General features: G+C 35.7%; 1 protein-coding gene across 5 annotated transcripts; it reads right to left on the bottom strand.

The window, feature by feature from the left end:
* Window positions 1-515: 515 nt before the first annotated feature.
* fli1rs (Fli-1 proto-oncogene, ETS transcription factor-related sequence) lies at window positions 516-15,865 on the bottom strand. 5 transcript variants are annotated; one of them, XM_087812763.1, is made up of 10 exons: window positions 15,557-15,861; window positions 7,200-7,405; window positions 5,770-5,936; window positions 4,731-4,934; window positions 3,338-3,439; window positions 2,878-2,946; window positions 2,712-2,774; window positions 1,772-1,819; window positions 1,525-1,611; window positions 516-1,371 (listed from the first exon to the last, which is right to left on the bottom strand). In XM_087812763.1, the coding sequence occupies exons 1-10, from the start codon at window positions 15,572-15,574 to the stop codon at window positions 848-850; spliced, it is 1,488 nt and encodes a 495-aa protein (XP_087668889.1). In that variant the 5' UTR covers window positions 15,575-15,861; the 3' UTR covers window positions 516-847. The 5 variants fall into 5 exon arrangements, with proteins under 5 accessions (XP_087668889.1, XP_087668887.1, XP_087668890.1 ...); XM_087812761.1 differs by having other exon boundaries at window positions 5,770-5,939; window positions 15,557-15,859; XM_087812764.1 differs by lacking the exon at window positions 15,557-15,861 and adding an exon at window positions 15,143-15,477 and having other exon boundaries at window positions 5,770-5,939.
* Window positions 15,866-16,724: the final 859 nt, after the last annotated feature.

Raw genomic sequence — 16,724 nt, 5'->3', positions numbered from 1 at the left:
TTGACATTTATGCGTTTGTTTTAATATATATATATTATTATCAAGACATAATGTCAAACATAAATTCATTTTTCTTTACACCACTCCAAAGGATTATATCAATTATGAAAAGATTAAGAACGAAGAAAATTTCAGAAATCTTTTGAACTTGACTGATCACAACTAACCAACATCTTGGCGTATATTTCAGAAATAATACCTTGGTTATTATGCAAAATTCAGTCTGTTATTGAGAAGGTAATGGAGGTGAGATCGTAGCAAATTGTGTCACTTAAAAATATCTGATTATCTGTTCATCAAGTTATAATAACCACTAAAAAGACCATAAAAGTGTTGGTCATGGAAGTTGTGTACTTTTTTTGCTATACCATTGGGAGAAAGTTTTGTCTAAGTAAGATTAAAAATACAAATGATTAACGGTATAGTGTATTGGACCAATGGCAGAGGCTGTATTGTGTTACGAAATTGTTGTCTTGACATCATTAAGTTGGCAGTGAGGAACGTCAGCATTTTTTTCTCTAAATGTTTTATTTTACACACTGAGTACATTTATTGCTACATGATAAACATTCTGTACAATTTGTAATACAGTTCGATAAGTATGTTTACCTGACGGTTCACCTCCTTTTTTTTTTTTTCTTTTCCTGGGGTGGGTTTTCCTTCAACTCCAGTGGCTACTTTTGCCTGAGCAATCACGAACCAACAAGGCACTTGCTTAGCTAAAAAAAACAAAACGGTCATTACGATGTCACTTTTGAATACAGAGTCCATTACAGCTTCATAATCCCTTTAAAAATCTAACTTCCAGTGAAGGTCCAGGAGGACGTGTGCGAGACCGTTTCGTTCTTCAATAGAAAGAGCTGAGGTGGGAGTGGGTGGCGGGGTGTCTGGTCATAGAGGACCCCGGGTAAATCGGGCTGTTGGTTGAGTTCCAGTATGTGGTCGGCGGGGCGAAAAAGTTGCTGGGCGAGACGGGCATCTGCGCCGGATGGCCGCCCATGAAGTTCATTTTGGGCTGGTGGCTGTGGTAGGGCTGCACGTAGGACATCTCCGTCTGGTACTTGACGATCCCCCCCTCGGCGGCGTGGTTCTGGTGAGTCTGTGAGATGCCCTGGAAGTCGAACTTGTAGGCGTAGCGCTTCCCGTGCACTTTGGTCATGATGTTCTTGTCGTAGTAGTAGCGCAGGGCGCGACTCAGCTTGTCGTAGTTCATGTTGGGCTTGCTCTTCCGCTCGCCCCAGCGCTTGGCCACCTCGTCCGGGTCCGTCATCTTGAACTCGCCGTTGGTTCCCTCCCAGGTGATGATGCCGGCGTTGTTGTTGTCGGACAGCAGCTCCAGCAGGAACTGCCACAGTTGGATCTGGCCAGAACCTTCAAGCAAACATGTCGATCTCAGAAACGTGTCAGAAGCAGAAGGAAGTTTTGCATTTGAACACAAGCAGAAGCTCAACGAGACCCAAATGTGACCTTTTTCACAGCTGAAGCTTTTCGAGTTTAGAAACTGAAACGGGGCCAGAAACCTACCCACAGGCCTGTGAGCGCTGGGGTCAAGGGGCTTGTACGGACTTTGTTTGCCTGTTCGGATCTTGGCTGAGCTGACGGCCTGTCCTTCTGTGAGGAAACAGCAGGACAAACTGTGGTCAGCATGAATCCAGATTTGTGTTTAAAAAAAAAAGAAAAAATTCGCCTGCGTCCCGATTGAACTCTGAGTCAGCATATGAAGGTCACATTTGTGTATTGATGTACTTTATTTATTCACTCTCACTCTTACCTGGGTTGGCTAGTCGACTGCTAATGGGTCCCAGAGTCTGATACGGGTCTGTGAAGAACAACATCTTTTATTTGAAGGTACTTTTGTGTCTTTATTATTCCAAAAAAACAACAACTTTCAAGGCCATATTATGGTTAGAACAATTGTCTATTATTATTCAATCCCCCCAAAAAAGTAAATACAAATATTCAATAAAAAAAACGTTTTTTATTGAAACTGTTGAAGTTATTCTTTGTGTATTATTGTGTATAATATTATTTTTAAGACAGTTGTGTCTTAATTATTAAATCCCCCAAAAGTTGCTTCAATAAATGAACAATAAAAATCTTCGATCAAAAGCAATTCTGATAGTTTCCCATCCCCCTAAACGTTTCTTGAAGTTGAAAAATATATTTTCAATAAAAATAAGAGTTTGAACCCATTGTTGTTATTTAAACCTTTTTACTTTTTTATTTTTCAGCCATAATATGAGTAGAAAATGAGTTTCTTTAATTATTAAAATCCCCAAAAAGTTGATTCAATCAGAAAATTTAATGGAAAAAATGAATTAAAGCAGGTGTTGAATCCATGGTCTTTATATAAAACTTTTATCTTTTCACTAAGGTTAGCTTTTTATGTTTTGGTCAAAGCATGAGTAGGAAATTTGTGTCTTAATTATTCAAGCCCCAAACAGTAGATTCAATCTGTAAGTCATTTTTTTCATGAAAATATTTTCTGATTGAATAATCTTTTAAAAACTTCCTTCGTTCATTCTTTCAAATTTCATTTATATATTTATTTTAGTCAAAAAGTCTTTTAACTTGTTGTATTTTTAACTGAATATAAATTAACTTTTACACTAGAACAAAACTTGGTTGAGTTTCAGAACTTAATCTTTACATTTCTCAACACAACACGTGAAAATTATCCCTTTTAAATTTTTTATTTTTAAAAGCCAGACCTTGAACAAGTCTGGGAGCAGGTTCTGGGATGCGAGTGTTGTGTTGGTGCTCCATGGAGGAACCTGGAAAAATAAGGAGGGGGGGGGGGGGGGGGAGTTTCATTAAAACCCCCAGAACAATCTCATTGTCCCTTCTTTTGTCTGACGACATGCTATCGTTATGTACCTTTTGGCAGCGGCGCCATGGTGTTGGCCGGCCAGCTGTTCCTGCGGCTGATCTCATCAAAACTGCTTTCTGCAAGCACAAGAGTTCGGTGATGGCTTTGAAGGAGACAGTGGAACACCAGCAGGAAGGAAGCCAGCAGATGCACACGAGGGTGATAAGAGTTTGAGAGCTGAGATGTCTGAAGATGACCCCCCCAGTTTCTTGGGTGAAGGCTCTTTTGTTCGGGGCCACCTCTGGTGCCGCGTGATTGCGACGGGTGTCCCCGGGAGTCGACTCAATACCCCCCGTTTCCTTTGCTGGCGCAGCTGCTTCCTGTCTGAAAGTAGCTGTTGAGCTCGCGCTCATCGATCGGAACCTTTTTTTTTTCTCTTTAGGCTTTTGAAACGGTGTTGAGTGGAACTTGAAAACATTTTTTCATTGATTGATCGGATCATGTCGTCCGATAAATGCAGCGTCTCACCTGCTTTCACTAGCCTCGGCTGTTGTTGCTGTGGTGGTGGTGGTTGCTGTGGAGGTGGTGTGTTGTTGGTCTGCGCCGTGGAGTAGGAAAATGTTGGACTACCTGGAAAACCAATCATTGATTTAGAAACGACTGAAGAGCTTCAGAAATGCTTAACATCATTTAGGCTAATCTTTTTTTTTTTCCATCATCTAACTTTATTAACTAAAGGAAAATGAAAAAATGTTGAGTATTAGATTCTTTTTACAAAACATTTGAGTTTTTTTTTATGCATTTAATATCATGTTTAACCCTTGTGTTATCTCAGGGTCAAGGTGACCCAAAGGCCTGAGAAAAAAATGGGTTGACCCAGAGGCGTCGCAAGGGATACCACAAACATATTTGTTTTCCGGCCTTCGGGTAACTTTGACCCTGAGATAAAGCAAGGGTTAATAATGTCGGGATATTTCGCTCTAATGTATCTTTCTCAATCTGTCTGTCTGTCTCTCTTTCTTTCTATCTCTCTATCTTTCTCTCTCTATCTTTCTCTCTCTCTATCTCTATCTTTCTCTCTCAGTCTCTCTTTATCTTTCTCTCTCTCAGTCTCTCTTTATCTTTCTGTCTCTCTATCTCTCTCTCTGCCTCTCTTTCTCTATGCCTCTCTATCGTTCTGTCTCTCTTTCTCTCTCTCAGTCTCTCTATATCTTTCTGTCTCTCTATCTCTCACACTGCCTCTCTATCGTTCTCTCTATCTTTCTCTCTGCCTTTCTATCTTTCTGTCTCTCTATCTCTCTCTCTGTCTTTAGTATAAATAAATACATTTTATTTAACCACAATATTTAAAAAGAAAAAAAAAAGAAATTTAGGCTAGTTTTTTTTTAATTATTATAATTAAAATATATCATAAAAAGGTTTAAAAAAAAAATTGTTTTACTTCTTAGTAAAATTCCATCTGACAAGAGAAGTTGAAAAACTGTTTGGTGTCTTTGAGACTAGTTTTTAATTTCATAAAACTCAAGTGAGGTTAATTTTTATATGTGAAGTTGGAAAAAATGACTGAAAATAATAAGATCTTCATAGAATCAACATGTACCTGCTTACATCCTTTTGAGTTATCTCAAAATAAAACATTATTTTAGTTTGAAAAATGTGTTCACAAACTTCTGTAACTGGATGAGCTGATAAATCAATCGTATTCTTACTTTTTTTTTTTTCTTATTTCAAACTTATAAATAACATTTTATATATATACTTTATATATGTGTGTGTAATGTAATTTATGATGTTTTAACAAATTGTCAGCTCTAGTTTTTATTCTGCCCTGCAGGACTCAGACAATGAACTTGTAAACCCTTAAAATAGTAAAAAAAAAAACGAACAATGGCGGGACTAATGTGTGGGACAGATGTCTTACTCTGTCGGAGGTAGTTGAGGTGCGACAGCAGGATGTCTGAGTTGTAGGCCGACGTGAGGCGCACCATGTCCTCCTTGGTCATTTTGCACAAGGCTTTCCCATCCAGACCCTGGAAGAGCATCACGTCCACCTCCTCCATCACGTACTCCTTGATGGCCCAGTCCAGCCACTGCCGCACGTGGTCCTGGGTCCAAACCTGCGGGTCTGGAGACCACAAGGACGCTTAATATCACGTCAGGAATATCTGTTTTTATAAATAAACTCATAAATTGATTTTCACAGAAAAAAAAGGGTAAATCTTAAGGTTTTTTTTGTTGTTTGTTCATTTTCTAACTTTATTAACAATCTTTTAATGGACAATGAAGTATTTATTTTTAAAAAAAATACACTTGTTTTAGTTTTTTTGCATTAAAAATCACATTTAATGATGCTGGGATATTTATAAATATATATTTATCATTTGATCTTGATTACATTCTTATAGTAATGGAAAAGATATGCATCTTTGTAGTTTTTATATTTATTAAAACCCCATTTGTGTAACTTGAGCCTATTAAAAGATGGATTTTTGTCCAAAAAAATATAATAAAAATGTTCACTATTGAATGTTGAGCAGGGGTTAATATGTACCTCATGTGTATCTCATGACGGTAAAACTTGCTCACATTACTAACCGTGCACGGACCACACCCTCGTGCACAATCACATACCGCACACTCTGATGCAACTTCCTTTTATTATGTACCCAAGCAACTGTGTTCTGACTCATTAAGAACATTTCTTCACAGCATCTTATACAAACAAAAAACTTTAGCAAGTGACTTGTTAAAATAAGAAATTAATATTCAATTTATTTAAAGTTATTGATGATGATTTTAGGTACTTGTGACTTTAATGTTCAATATTTATTTTAAATGAGGCCTGTCTTATTTCTCTAGTTGAGTATATCATTTAAAAAACTCAAGTGATATTCATAAATATATTTGATTTTATCTTGATCTTATTACAAAGTTTTTGGGCATGTGCGTTTGTGTCTGACCTGCCGGTACGATCACCCTCTTCTCCTCCGTGGTGCTGCTGGTCGGGCTGGTGGTCGGGGGGCTCACTCTGTGCTCGGGGTACGAGGGAGGATATGACATCAGAGCGCCGTCGTTGCTCATGTGTCGCGAGCGTTTGGTGACACTGCAGTCGACGGGAGACTCACGGCTGCTGGAGGTTGAAGGGAATTTTGCATCTTTGTTACTCAAAAATAAAAATAAAATGACCCGAAATATCCACAAAGTGATTGATCCGCTTTTTAAACCATTAAAATTATTACATTATTTTCTTTAAATATTTTTGTCTTGCGTTTTACAGATTTTCCTTTTTTTGTTAAGTGTTTTTAAAGGTAAGATTTAAAAAGAAAAGATCATAAAATAACTTTTATATATGATGCTAGCAAAATAATGATAATAGCTATGTCTATTGTTGAAATAATAATTAAGTTTGAAACTGAACATTAATGTTGATAAAAAAATAATTACCTGACTATTGCATATGAATGATGCTAGGAAAAATAATGATAAAATGTCTCATATTATTAAATAGATAATGAAGGATGAAATGACATGTTAAAAAAAAATTGAATAAAATCATTTTCTAACTTTTAAATGGGAATAATTAAAAAAAATAATGCAATGTGAACTTATATTTTAAATTAATGGGGATCAAACTATTTCTTAACTGAATGATGCAAGTAAAATATCAAACCTATGAATATTATTGAAATAATAATGAAGTCCAAAATCAGATTTCAAAATTAATGTTTATCAAATAATTTCCTAAAAGTGGCATTTGAAATTAAATATAACAATAATGCTAAATATCAAATGCATATTTTCAATATCTTTTTTATAAAGTTATACTGTGAAAATAACCTTTTTTAAATAATAAAATGGATTTTTGTAACTGAATGATGCTCGCAAAATAATGATAAAATATCTAATGATAATGACGATTATTTTTCAAATGATAATGAAGCGTGGAATAAGATTTTAAAATAAATTGATTAAATAATTAGCTGAATGATGCTAACAAAAATAATGTTACAATCTCTAACATTTATCAATGTATTTACCTGTTAACCATCATATAAAGACTTGTAAATACTGTAATTTTAGGTAGTTTTTAAACACTTCCAATGCCAAGACTTTGTGTTTATGTATTCAACATTTTTAGTTTTTTTAAAATTAATAAATGCTTCTTATTATTTATAAGATAAACAAAAGAACAAAATCATTATTTCTTCTACGAATGATTAAAAGTGGATTTTTTTGTTGTTGACATTATTAATAGTCACTGAGTAAACACCTGCCAGAATAGAATCATTGTTGTATTTCGGGAAATAAACAATAATATTTCATGGTTTAGGAAAATCCCAGTTCACTCAGGTGGTCCGGGAACTTGAACTCCCTGGTCGCTCTGACTCACCTGGTTCCGTTGACCTGCTCGCCTCTCTTCCCGTGGCTCTGAGCCACCGATCCCACCCACTCGGACTCGGGGTCCGGGCTGTGTCGGGAGGCGTGGCCGTACCCGCCGGGCGACGACATCTCTACCTTCATGTGCATGATGTTGGGGGCGGCGGTGAAGCTGGGATCGAATATGGGCTGGTCCTCGCTCACCACTGACAACGCTTCCTGTAGAGAAGGAAGGGTCAGAGTTGTTGCTAAGTTACTGTTTATTCACATTCATATAGTAAAGTTTGTCATTTTATAGTTGTTGAAAATGTTTGGAGGGAGTTTAAGTTTGGTTGTTTTATCTTGATTGACGACACTATTGCACTAGTGTCAAACTCATTTTAAGTTAAAGGAAGTTTGGAAGAATCTAACGATACAATATGCATCATGATACAGGTACAAAGATACACTTTATTGCTGTACTATAGGACCATCGATATACTTGTAGTATTGTCGAGTACTTGACTCTGGTGTTGCAGAATTTACAGACCACATGACTCTTGACGAAGTCGTAACTGTTTTCGTCTGTTTTGAAACCAAAATATGTCCAAACATCAGCTTTAAAAGATGCTGGAGTCGACTGTATCCTCTCGTCCTCAGTCATCACCAGGTACTCCCATGATTGTATTGCTCTTTTAGCTGCTTTAGCTTTAATGCCATCTAGCGGCGATAAGGTAAATTGGATCACACAAATGAACAAACAATCTTGGATTTTAATTGATTTAAAATGTATATGAAAACAAAAAAAATTATAATCATTTGTGCTACTATGTATGCTTAATTCAGTAAATTATCACAACTCCAATTTCCAATTAAATTTTCTTTCTTGCGGTTGGCAGCCCCTTACAACGGTCCGAACCCATTGACGAAAGGGCAAAACGAATTGTTTGTCACGGGCCTAAAAGTGTGCATGTTTATTTATAGTGACGTAGATGACGCTACGTCTAGAGCTACGTTGCTAAACGGAAGATGCGTCACTACTTTTCAAATGGTGACGGACGGCGATACCGGTGCAAATTCATTTTACAAGAAAACAACACAACAAAAATGAGACACAACTTAATAACTTGCAATAGTGATCCAACGGATGGTTACAATAGGTGTTAAAAAGTAGTAGAAGAAGAAGCTGTCGAGTCATTTCCGGTAAGTATGTAGCGACAGTGTTTGATTTGAGACAGTACTACCCTGTTGAAATATGTGCACTGTGCAAGTAAGTGCACTGTATTACAGTGTACTGTAAAGCAGTGCACTCGGGCGAAGTTCGTGATTTGAGACACAGCATTAATCTCTAATTAACTGTGTGTTCCTATACTTCGACTACAGTTTTACTCTCTGGAAATCTCGGTATAATCCTTGAGATTCCTAATCTCTGTTCCTTATCTTAAACGCTTGTAAATCTATAGACATATCAACATGAATAATAATAAACTTTAAGCTTAACCCTCTGGTGGGCCACATAAAATGAGTGGACAGTCAGAATTTGGCCCCCCGACACAAGTGATGCATATCATTTTTTTAATTTTTTTTTATGACCACCTTTGCTTTATAGAATAAGCCAGTTGTTTTCAAAGATGGCCAAAGATCGGGGGCAGCTCAGCAAATTGTAGGGAAGGGAAGAATGGAATTTAAAATGATATTTATATTGTAAGGGTCCTTGACGTGGTACCGATTGAAACAAGTTATTAAGTTGTGTTTCATTTTGTTATTATTGCTGTTGGGGTGTTTTGTGGTAAAAATTAGTGTTTTCTCGAGACATTTGCGCCGGTATTGACGCCCGCCACCGTCGCCATTTGAAAAGTAGTGATGTTTAGCGACGTAGCTCTACCACAGGTGTCAAACTGGTCCAGAAGAGGGCCGAGCCAGTGCAGGTTTTGGATCCAACCAGTCAAGCACATTATAGTTGAACCAATCAGGTGTCTGAAGACGGTAATCAATTGATTAATAGTCAGGTGTTGCTTGTTTAAGCCGACGCCTGATTGGTTAACTCGTGTGCTTGACTGGTTGGAACAAAAACCTGCACCGTCTCGGGCCTTTTCTGGACCAGTTTGACACCCCTGCAAGTCTAGACGTAGCGTCACTAAAATGGCCGCCGTTGAGGGTGGAAAGTGTTTATCGATGCACCCTACATTTTCTGGCCATTTGAGTGCACCAATTGAGTGCTCATTGCACACTACAATTTAGCACACAAGTGCAGAAGTGCCTATTTGGGACACGCCCCAAGTCTATATCATAACCAATGAATGGTTAATAGTTACAATTTCGATGATACTTTTTAGTTCTTCGTAACAGAGGATCAAACCCCACGATGTTCAGAGTGAGCTCCTGTCGGCTCAACTGCGATCGGGCGACATGTTGTTCAGTCGTGCACGCTCTTAAGTGGGTGCAAGTGCGTGTTTGTTTAGAGGAGCAGAGCATTGTCTTCGGGCCCTCGTACGTCAGCGCCGGGGCTTTTCAGCGCTCGGCCGGAAACCTGGCCTCCATGTGCAGGGGAACCTTTTGGCACAGGCCAAGGGAGAGGAAATGGCTGGGAAGGAGGGGGTCCACTTAAAAAAAAAAAAAAATGTGTGTCACTTTGGAAAACAAGTCCAGAGAGGAGAGGCTTGAGGTCACTGGACGACTCGGAGAGTCTTGATTGAAGTTCTAAGTGCCGCCCGGTGCATTGTTTGTCTGTTTGTGTTTTGGACTGTGGGACCTTTTTTAGCTCTATTGTTGCTGCGCGATTGTAAAGCGGCCGTGATGTGGGACACTTCCTTCAAATCTGCACTGACTCACACAACTGTTAACTTTCCTAAGGAAAATGAAATCTTTTTTTTTTTACTTCGTTTGCCCCCGTTTTTGGCGGCGTATCTTAGTTTTAAGAGTTTAGTTTCTTGGTCTGGTTCAAATTGAATCTAATGGTGAATGCTGAGATTTTGATTTGCAGCAACATTTTTTTTTTAATTGTCTTATTGAAATCAGGAATTTTCCTATGTAAATTAATAAACCTCTGCAGGTTGTCAGACCGTGGGAGGAAACCAGAGAGAAAAGAACTCCCAAGGACAATATTTTAAAAAGTGACAACATAATTTTTTTCTAAAACTCAAACCAACTTCTTTTAATATTTTAGTTTTTCATAAAAAAATTGGATTCTAGATTTTTTTTATTCCAAAATGTAAACCTGACTAAAATATTTAAGAAAAAAATGATGCAATCAGATTCCCTTCAATGAAATTAAAACTCATAAAACAATTCTAAATAAAGAAAATACTTAAATATAGATGTAAACTTCTGTCCAAGTCACCCACAGAACCGAATTCATTGATTTTAATTTATTTCTTCATTAAACAAAATTGTTTAACCTGCCACTCAATTTATCTCCTGATACGACCACTTGAATTGTTGCTGTACATTTTGGGATGTGTAGTGGAAATGCTTTACATGCGATTAACAATAAAGATGTTCATTTGACTCCAACTTAAGGGTAGAAAACCAATGAATTACATATTTTCTCCAGTATCAACTAAATAAAATTGTTATATTCAATCATTTGAAGTTGGTAGAAAAATATTATCCAAACAAACAATGCAGAGGCTCTTGTTTTATTTACAATTTGTAGTTTTGAGTTTAAACTAACCAGCTGAAACTGATAATAATTGAAAAGAAAACATTTGAATGATGATTATTTCATTTGTATTTAATAAAGTTTGAATGTTTTGATTTTAAAATAGGATTAGCCTTTTATTTATTCAGATAAAATAAATGATCAGTTCTATTTAATTATCGTACTTATCTTACTTTAACTTGGTCAACTTTTAAAAGAAGACTTAACTGTCGCATTCTTTACAGATTAAATTGTTGAAGCCTCTTTGAGAAGAAGTCGGAGGTTGTAAAGTGTCTGTTAGCATGTTAGCATGTTAGCTCCTCCTCTATTGTAGTGCAGAAGTGAAACAAGCGTCTGAACATGACGAGCAGCTGCGAGAATGTTTTAAACCACCACAGGAGCTCCTGCTCTTTACTCTCTCTTGCTTCTCTTCATCTGCAAACTGATACAAATATATTACAATTTGCGTAACCACTAATCACACAACTGACTTCCTGTTCAGGGTGTTTCGTTGCGTCGTCAGTTGCTCCGTGACTGAAGAACGAATGTCATTATTATACTTGTTTTTGTTGTTGGTGATAAACTTGAAGCTTTTAAGTGGTTATAAAAAAGTTGCCCTTTTTTTGCTGATCTGACTTTTAATGGGGATTATTACTCACACTAAAACAAAATTTAAAAATGTTTTCACAAGTTGTATCACAGAACAAACAACCTCATTTCTAAAAGTTACCATTGAAGCAAATTTATCCAAGTTTTTGCAGGTTTTCAACTTTTTCCTAAACACCTAAAGCCTTTAAAATCTGTTGAAGTTGTGATCCTTTTTTTTTCCCCCCTGAAATAGTTTCTACTGAACAGTTGCTATAAGATAAACTGTATCAAACTAGTCCAACTATATGCAAAAGTAATCCAAATAATTTACATAGAAAATAATGCAATTTCTGTAAATCCAACTGGTCTTAGTGAATTTGAGTCTTTTTTTGTTATCAATGTGGTCCATTTGGGAATTGAACCAACCATTAGTTTTGCGGAAAGATGTCTGACACGTTCACTGAAACGTCCGTCATTTATGTATCAATAAAAAAAATTGAATAATCAACTTGTTATAATCCAAGTATTTGTAACATTTGAAGTGGCAGAGTAAAGATAAAATGTTTCTTTCGTGTGTTTTGCAAGTTACAATATTTTCTATTTCTAAAGTGAAGTATATTTCGATATAAAATGGCATGTATTCTTTTTTAAATTAAAAAAGAAATTCATAATTTAGAAAAATATTTAACACAACACAACGTGCAACAAATATTTCTTTAAATTACTTTAGAGTAAGAAATGATTATGAACATAAATATTTATTCACAGTTTATATTCTGCACCATGTATTAATAACAAGGCTAAAGTGGTTTCAAATGTATTCCCTGTGAGTTAAATCTGAACTTTTAATTAACCAATTATTATTAGTTTTTTTACCGGTCAAACGGAGAGATCATCCCCAAAACACACCTGAATATCATGAAAGGTCATCCAAGAGATGCATGGATGACATCTGTCCATCAAAAGCTGAGAGCTCAACAGTAAAATGAAACTCTAAAAGAAAAGTTTGGATTTGTTTTTGTTGCTGTCCTGCAGTCAGTTGTGGTGCAAGCTTCTCTGGAGGATGTGGTCACAACAACATCCTGCCTGAACCAGCTAACCTGTAGATCAACCTTCCAGATGACGTCTGAGCTGAGGTGAAGTGAACTGAATGATGCATGTGTTGGCCTCTCCTGTAGATAAAACACTGTCCTGATACTTTTAATTCTTCTTTTTTTTAAAGTTACTCTTTGAAAAAACGAATTAAATAAATAATAATTTACATAAAAGGGATGGTTAAAGGGATAGTTACCATTGTTTTAGTATGTTCTCTCAACTTTGGAGGGAAAAATAAAATCAAGATTTTTTCCTTTTAAACTTGTTTCATTCATTCATTCTGCTTTAATCCAGCCATCGCTGGACACACAAAGACAGACAACCATTCACACACACTCATACCTATACGGACAATTTCCCCAAATTCACCAATCAACCACTGTATGTTTTTGGTCTGTGGGAGGAAACCAGAGTGCCCGGAGTAAACCCACGCAACATAGTTAGAACATACAAACTCCACACATATTATGCTATTTAAAATTTTAGTGAGACATTTTCTTATCCGTTTTCATCCCATAATAAATGTTTACCATCTCAAAAAACTCAGGGTGTAAATATGAGGAACAGAAAACGAATAAATACAATAAAAACGACAACAATTAGGATGTTATGTTAAACTCTCATGGACAAAATGTTTGTTCTTGTATAAGAAGGTTTAGCTAACATAAAGCTTGACATCGAGCCTGAATGATAAGACATAAATTAAAATTCTACTTTTCTTTCTCGCTTTTTATTTTTTAAATAAACCTCCCAAAAAAACAAAAAGAAATTAAGAATACCTGAACTTTGAAGACAACTCTTGAAACTGTTTTCTTGGTGTGGACTATGTGTTGATCTATCCTTTTATTCTTAAGTATTGTTGGTGATTTGATGCACTATTTCTTTAAGTATTTGAGATCAAAGGAGGAACACAAGGAAGCAAATGTGCTGGTCACTGTGATGACGCTGAGCTAACTGTTAAACACAAGCTAACCTCGTTTTGTGGTTTGAGTTTAAACTACAGGGACGAAAGTAATGAGCCGTGATGGAGGTGATATATATATATTATTTTATGTGAGAGTTTAAGACTGCAGGGATATTTGAATGTACAGTCAGAGTGGATGATACTTTCTAGATATTTTAGGGTAGAAACATGTTGGCCCCATAGTTTTAAACTGAAACTTTTGTTTGAATGCATCACATAAAATGATAGTTTTCATTAAAAAAAAAAAGAAAAAAAATGTTTTCCGAAAGAAAATACAAAGAACAGTTGCATTAGGGCCCAACGTTTTATGTTGTTTTTTTTAAACAAGTAAAAAATGTGTATTTGTTTTTTGCTATATAACTTAACCATGATCACAAATGGAACGTGTCCTTCAGACTCTACCATTTCATACTCTCAGTGGAAATTTTTATTTGTTTTTTTTGTAAGTTGCATTTGTTTTTTTCAATAATATACAACCAGCTGCGAAACAAATGACTTTAGTTCATATTAAAATACTTTTGATTGTTTAATTTTCTAATTGTACTCGTACATTTACGTATACATTTATTTGTCAAGTTTTTTTCTTTACAGCTTAAAATGTAAATGATAACCTTTTTATTTGAAATGAAAACCTTATCTAAATGTTTATTCTATGTATTCATCAACGAATATCTGGAGTTCTACTGTAAATTTAAATTGTTTTTAATTATGAAAAACAATACTCGTAATTTATTAATATTTTAGTTACTTCTTGAGCTATTTTTATTTATTTATTAATTCATTACCGACGAAAGTACTGTGATTTATCCAGGAATAAACGTCTCCTGCGCCAAAGGGCCTCCCCATGAAACGCGAGGCCTAAACTCACGACAGTTCAAGTTGAGTAAAAGACAAAGTCTGAGGCAAGCGTCCGAAAAAGCAGAAGTAAAAGTCAAATCCAGCTGATTTTGCAAGCTTCATTCTGTCATAAACACAATCCTCAGGCCTCAACCTTCTTCTCGGGGAACGTTTGTGTGTCTTTGTCGAAGTCTCTGCTGCTGTTTTTGGCCTTTCTTTTTTTTTTTTTCTTCTTTTTTTTTTCAGGTCCAGAGTGCGGAAATGTGCGCGGAAAGTCTGAGGTTTTAAACCGGATGCCTGTAGAGTTAAGATAACGACACCTGACAAGAGCTCCCGTTTTCAGCAATAAATTATACTTAAAATAACTCCGAGCACAATCTGCTGCGAGCAAAGAACAACTTTGTGGATAATCGCGATTGTGTTTGTTCACTGAAGAACTCCTCATGTTGTTTTTACTCTTAGTTTTCACACACTTTATTTTAAAAACTTATTTTTTCGTTCGAAGCATACAAATCCCCAACGTTATTACTTAAACTCCATTTAATATAGTTTTATTTTTTTTAATTGTGTATTTATCTCGACGTAAATGTTTTTTCGTGTGTTGCGCAACAAGACGTTTCGTTGGTGTTAAAAAAGAAATGGCGACATTTAAACGAATATAGAAGTAGAATAATGTTTAATATCGAGTCATTTACTTTTAAATATTTAAACGCACAAGAAAAACGCGGCGAAAAACTTCAAATATGAGGGTGAATATTGTGAGCAACGTTGGTTTATCGTCGGTTATTTCCATTTTAAAATCCAGATGTTTGAGTTTGAAAACGATTCAAATTAAAAATAATGAGTTAAATACCGGTCATCGGTCGAAATGGATCCTCTCGTCTGTCGAAAACTGCACCCATGTCCATCCATGATGCCTTCACGCTCACCCGCTTTGCGCGCATTTATCATCCATACTCGTTGTTCTATACTCGTTAAAGTTGTATTAAATGTATTCGAGATAAGATCGAGACTCTGTTTTAAACAATCTCCTCGTTTTAATTTTTTTAATGTTAAAAAAAAGAATAAAATCCACGCGTAAATGTCGTTCCTCAATAGGCGTTAGTAAGTGAGTGTAAAGATGTAGCGGTTAGTTGTGTTATTATAGAGCCGACATTCAACCACGAACGGGAAGGAAGAGGAAATTTTGTAGAAGAAGGAAAGAGTGGGGACTCTCTCACTCCGCGGTGGGTGGATGTGGACCGTGAAAAACGCATCAAACTCTTACCTTTATGGTGCAGTCCATCACAGCAGCGCGACGCTCTCGGTCATTGACTCCAATAGTGTGGAAATAACGCACTTTATTTCAGCCTCAAACAGCAAATCGTTCTTCCAACGATGCGCCGCTGCATTGACTGTAGGGCGCAAAAACATTGCAGTTAGATTTTTTTTTTTTTTTTTTTTTTTTTTTTTTTGCGCACAGACCATAAACCGGATGTCATGTTCTCCCCCCCCCCCCCCTCCTCTCCTCTCCTCTCCCGCCTCCTCGCTCTCTCACTCGAGATAAAGTTAGAGCTCATGACTCACACTTGCATCTTGCTTTTTTTTCTAATTTCTTTTTACAATGCGGAAAGTTTTTAATTGATATTTAACGTTAAAATTATACTTGTTTTTTTTACTGTATTTTTTTATTTAACTGTTTGAACCATTGTATTCGTTTTTGCTGCAACCGATTATTGAATAGACGTCCCTTAATGCTATATATATATTTATATTTAATACCTTCATTGAACATTAGTTGCTCCTTGTATATTTTTTTCAAGTGTAATTTTGTCTCCCTAAGCACTTTTCATCACTTTCCTAAAAATGTAAGTAAAAAGCTATTTAATTAGATCATCACTCGTTTTTTTTAAAACTACAAATTAATATATATATAAATACAAAATAGACCTAAGATCTAAAAAGAGCGTTAAGGCTCATAAAATATGTGGATTTTAAGTAAATAAAAATATGCACATTAACACGAGGCAATACAACAACAACGTATTTTGACTTATACTCATAAATATTTGAAATAAAATCATGAATTGGTCGCAACAACAAAAATAACCCATTTACATCTAGAAATTGCATTTTAAGTCAAATTAAAACTTTTTTTTTTGTTGATGTTGAACTTTTTTTTTTGTCAAAACAAAAACAACAACCATTCTATCAAAGCAAAGTACGTTCAGATGAATAATCGTTTAGAAAATAATCATGAATGATACAAAGATATATATATATATATATATATATATATATATATATATATATATATATAGGACAGGTAGCACAATGTGTCCCAACTATAGATCAAAACTTATAGTTTACTTTCCCACATTCAATCAAAGCAAATACGTTCAAATTAATTATACATTTAAAAAGTATTCATGAATTATGCAAAGACATAAGACAAG

The sequence above is a fragment of the Callionymus lyra genome, chromosome 17 (genome assembly GCF_982586985.1).
Source record: "Callionymus lyra chromosome 17, fCalLyr1.hap1.1, whole genome shotgun sequence".
Classification (NCBI taxonomy): Eukaryota; Metazoa; Chordata; class Actinopteri; order Syngnathiformes; family Callionymidae; genus Callionymus; species Callionymus lyra.
Note: the sequence above shows the minus strand (reverse complement) of the source record. Positions and strands in the feature narration are given on the sequence as shown.

What these genes read in the sequence shown, in the direction of transcription:
- fli1rs (XM_087812761.1), bottom strand. An exon ending in TGCTCCCAGACTTGTTCAAG is followed by an intron (nt 1,820 to 2,711) that starts GTCTGGCTTTTA and finishes TGTTCTTCACAG; the next exon opens with ACCCGTATCAGACTCTGGGA. An exon ending in CAGTCGACTAGCCAACCCAG is followed by an intron (nt 1,612 to 1,771) that starts GTAAGAGTGAGA and finishes GTTTCCTCACAG; the next exon opens with AAGGACAGGCCGTCAGCTCA.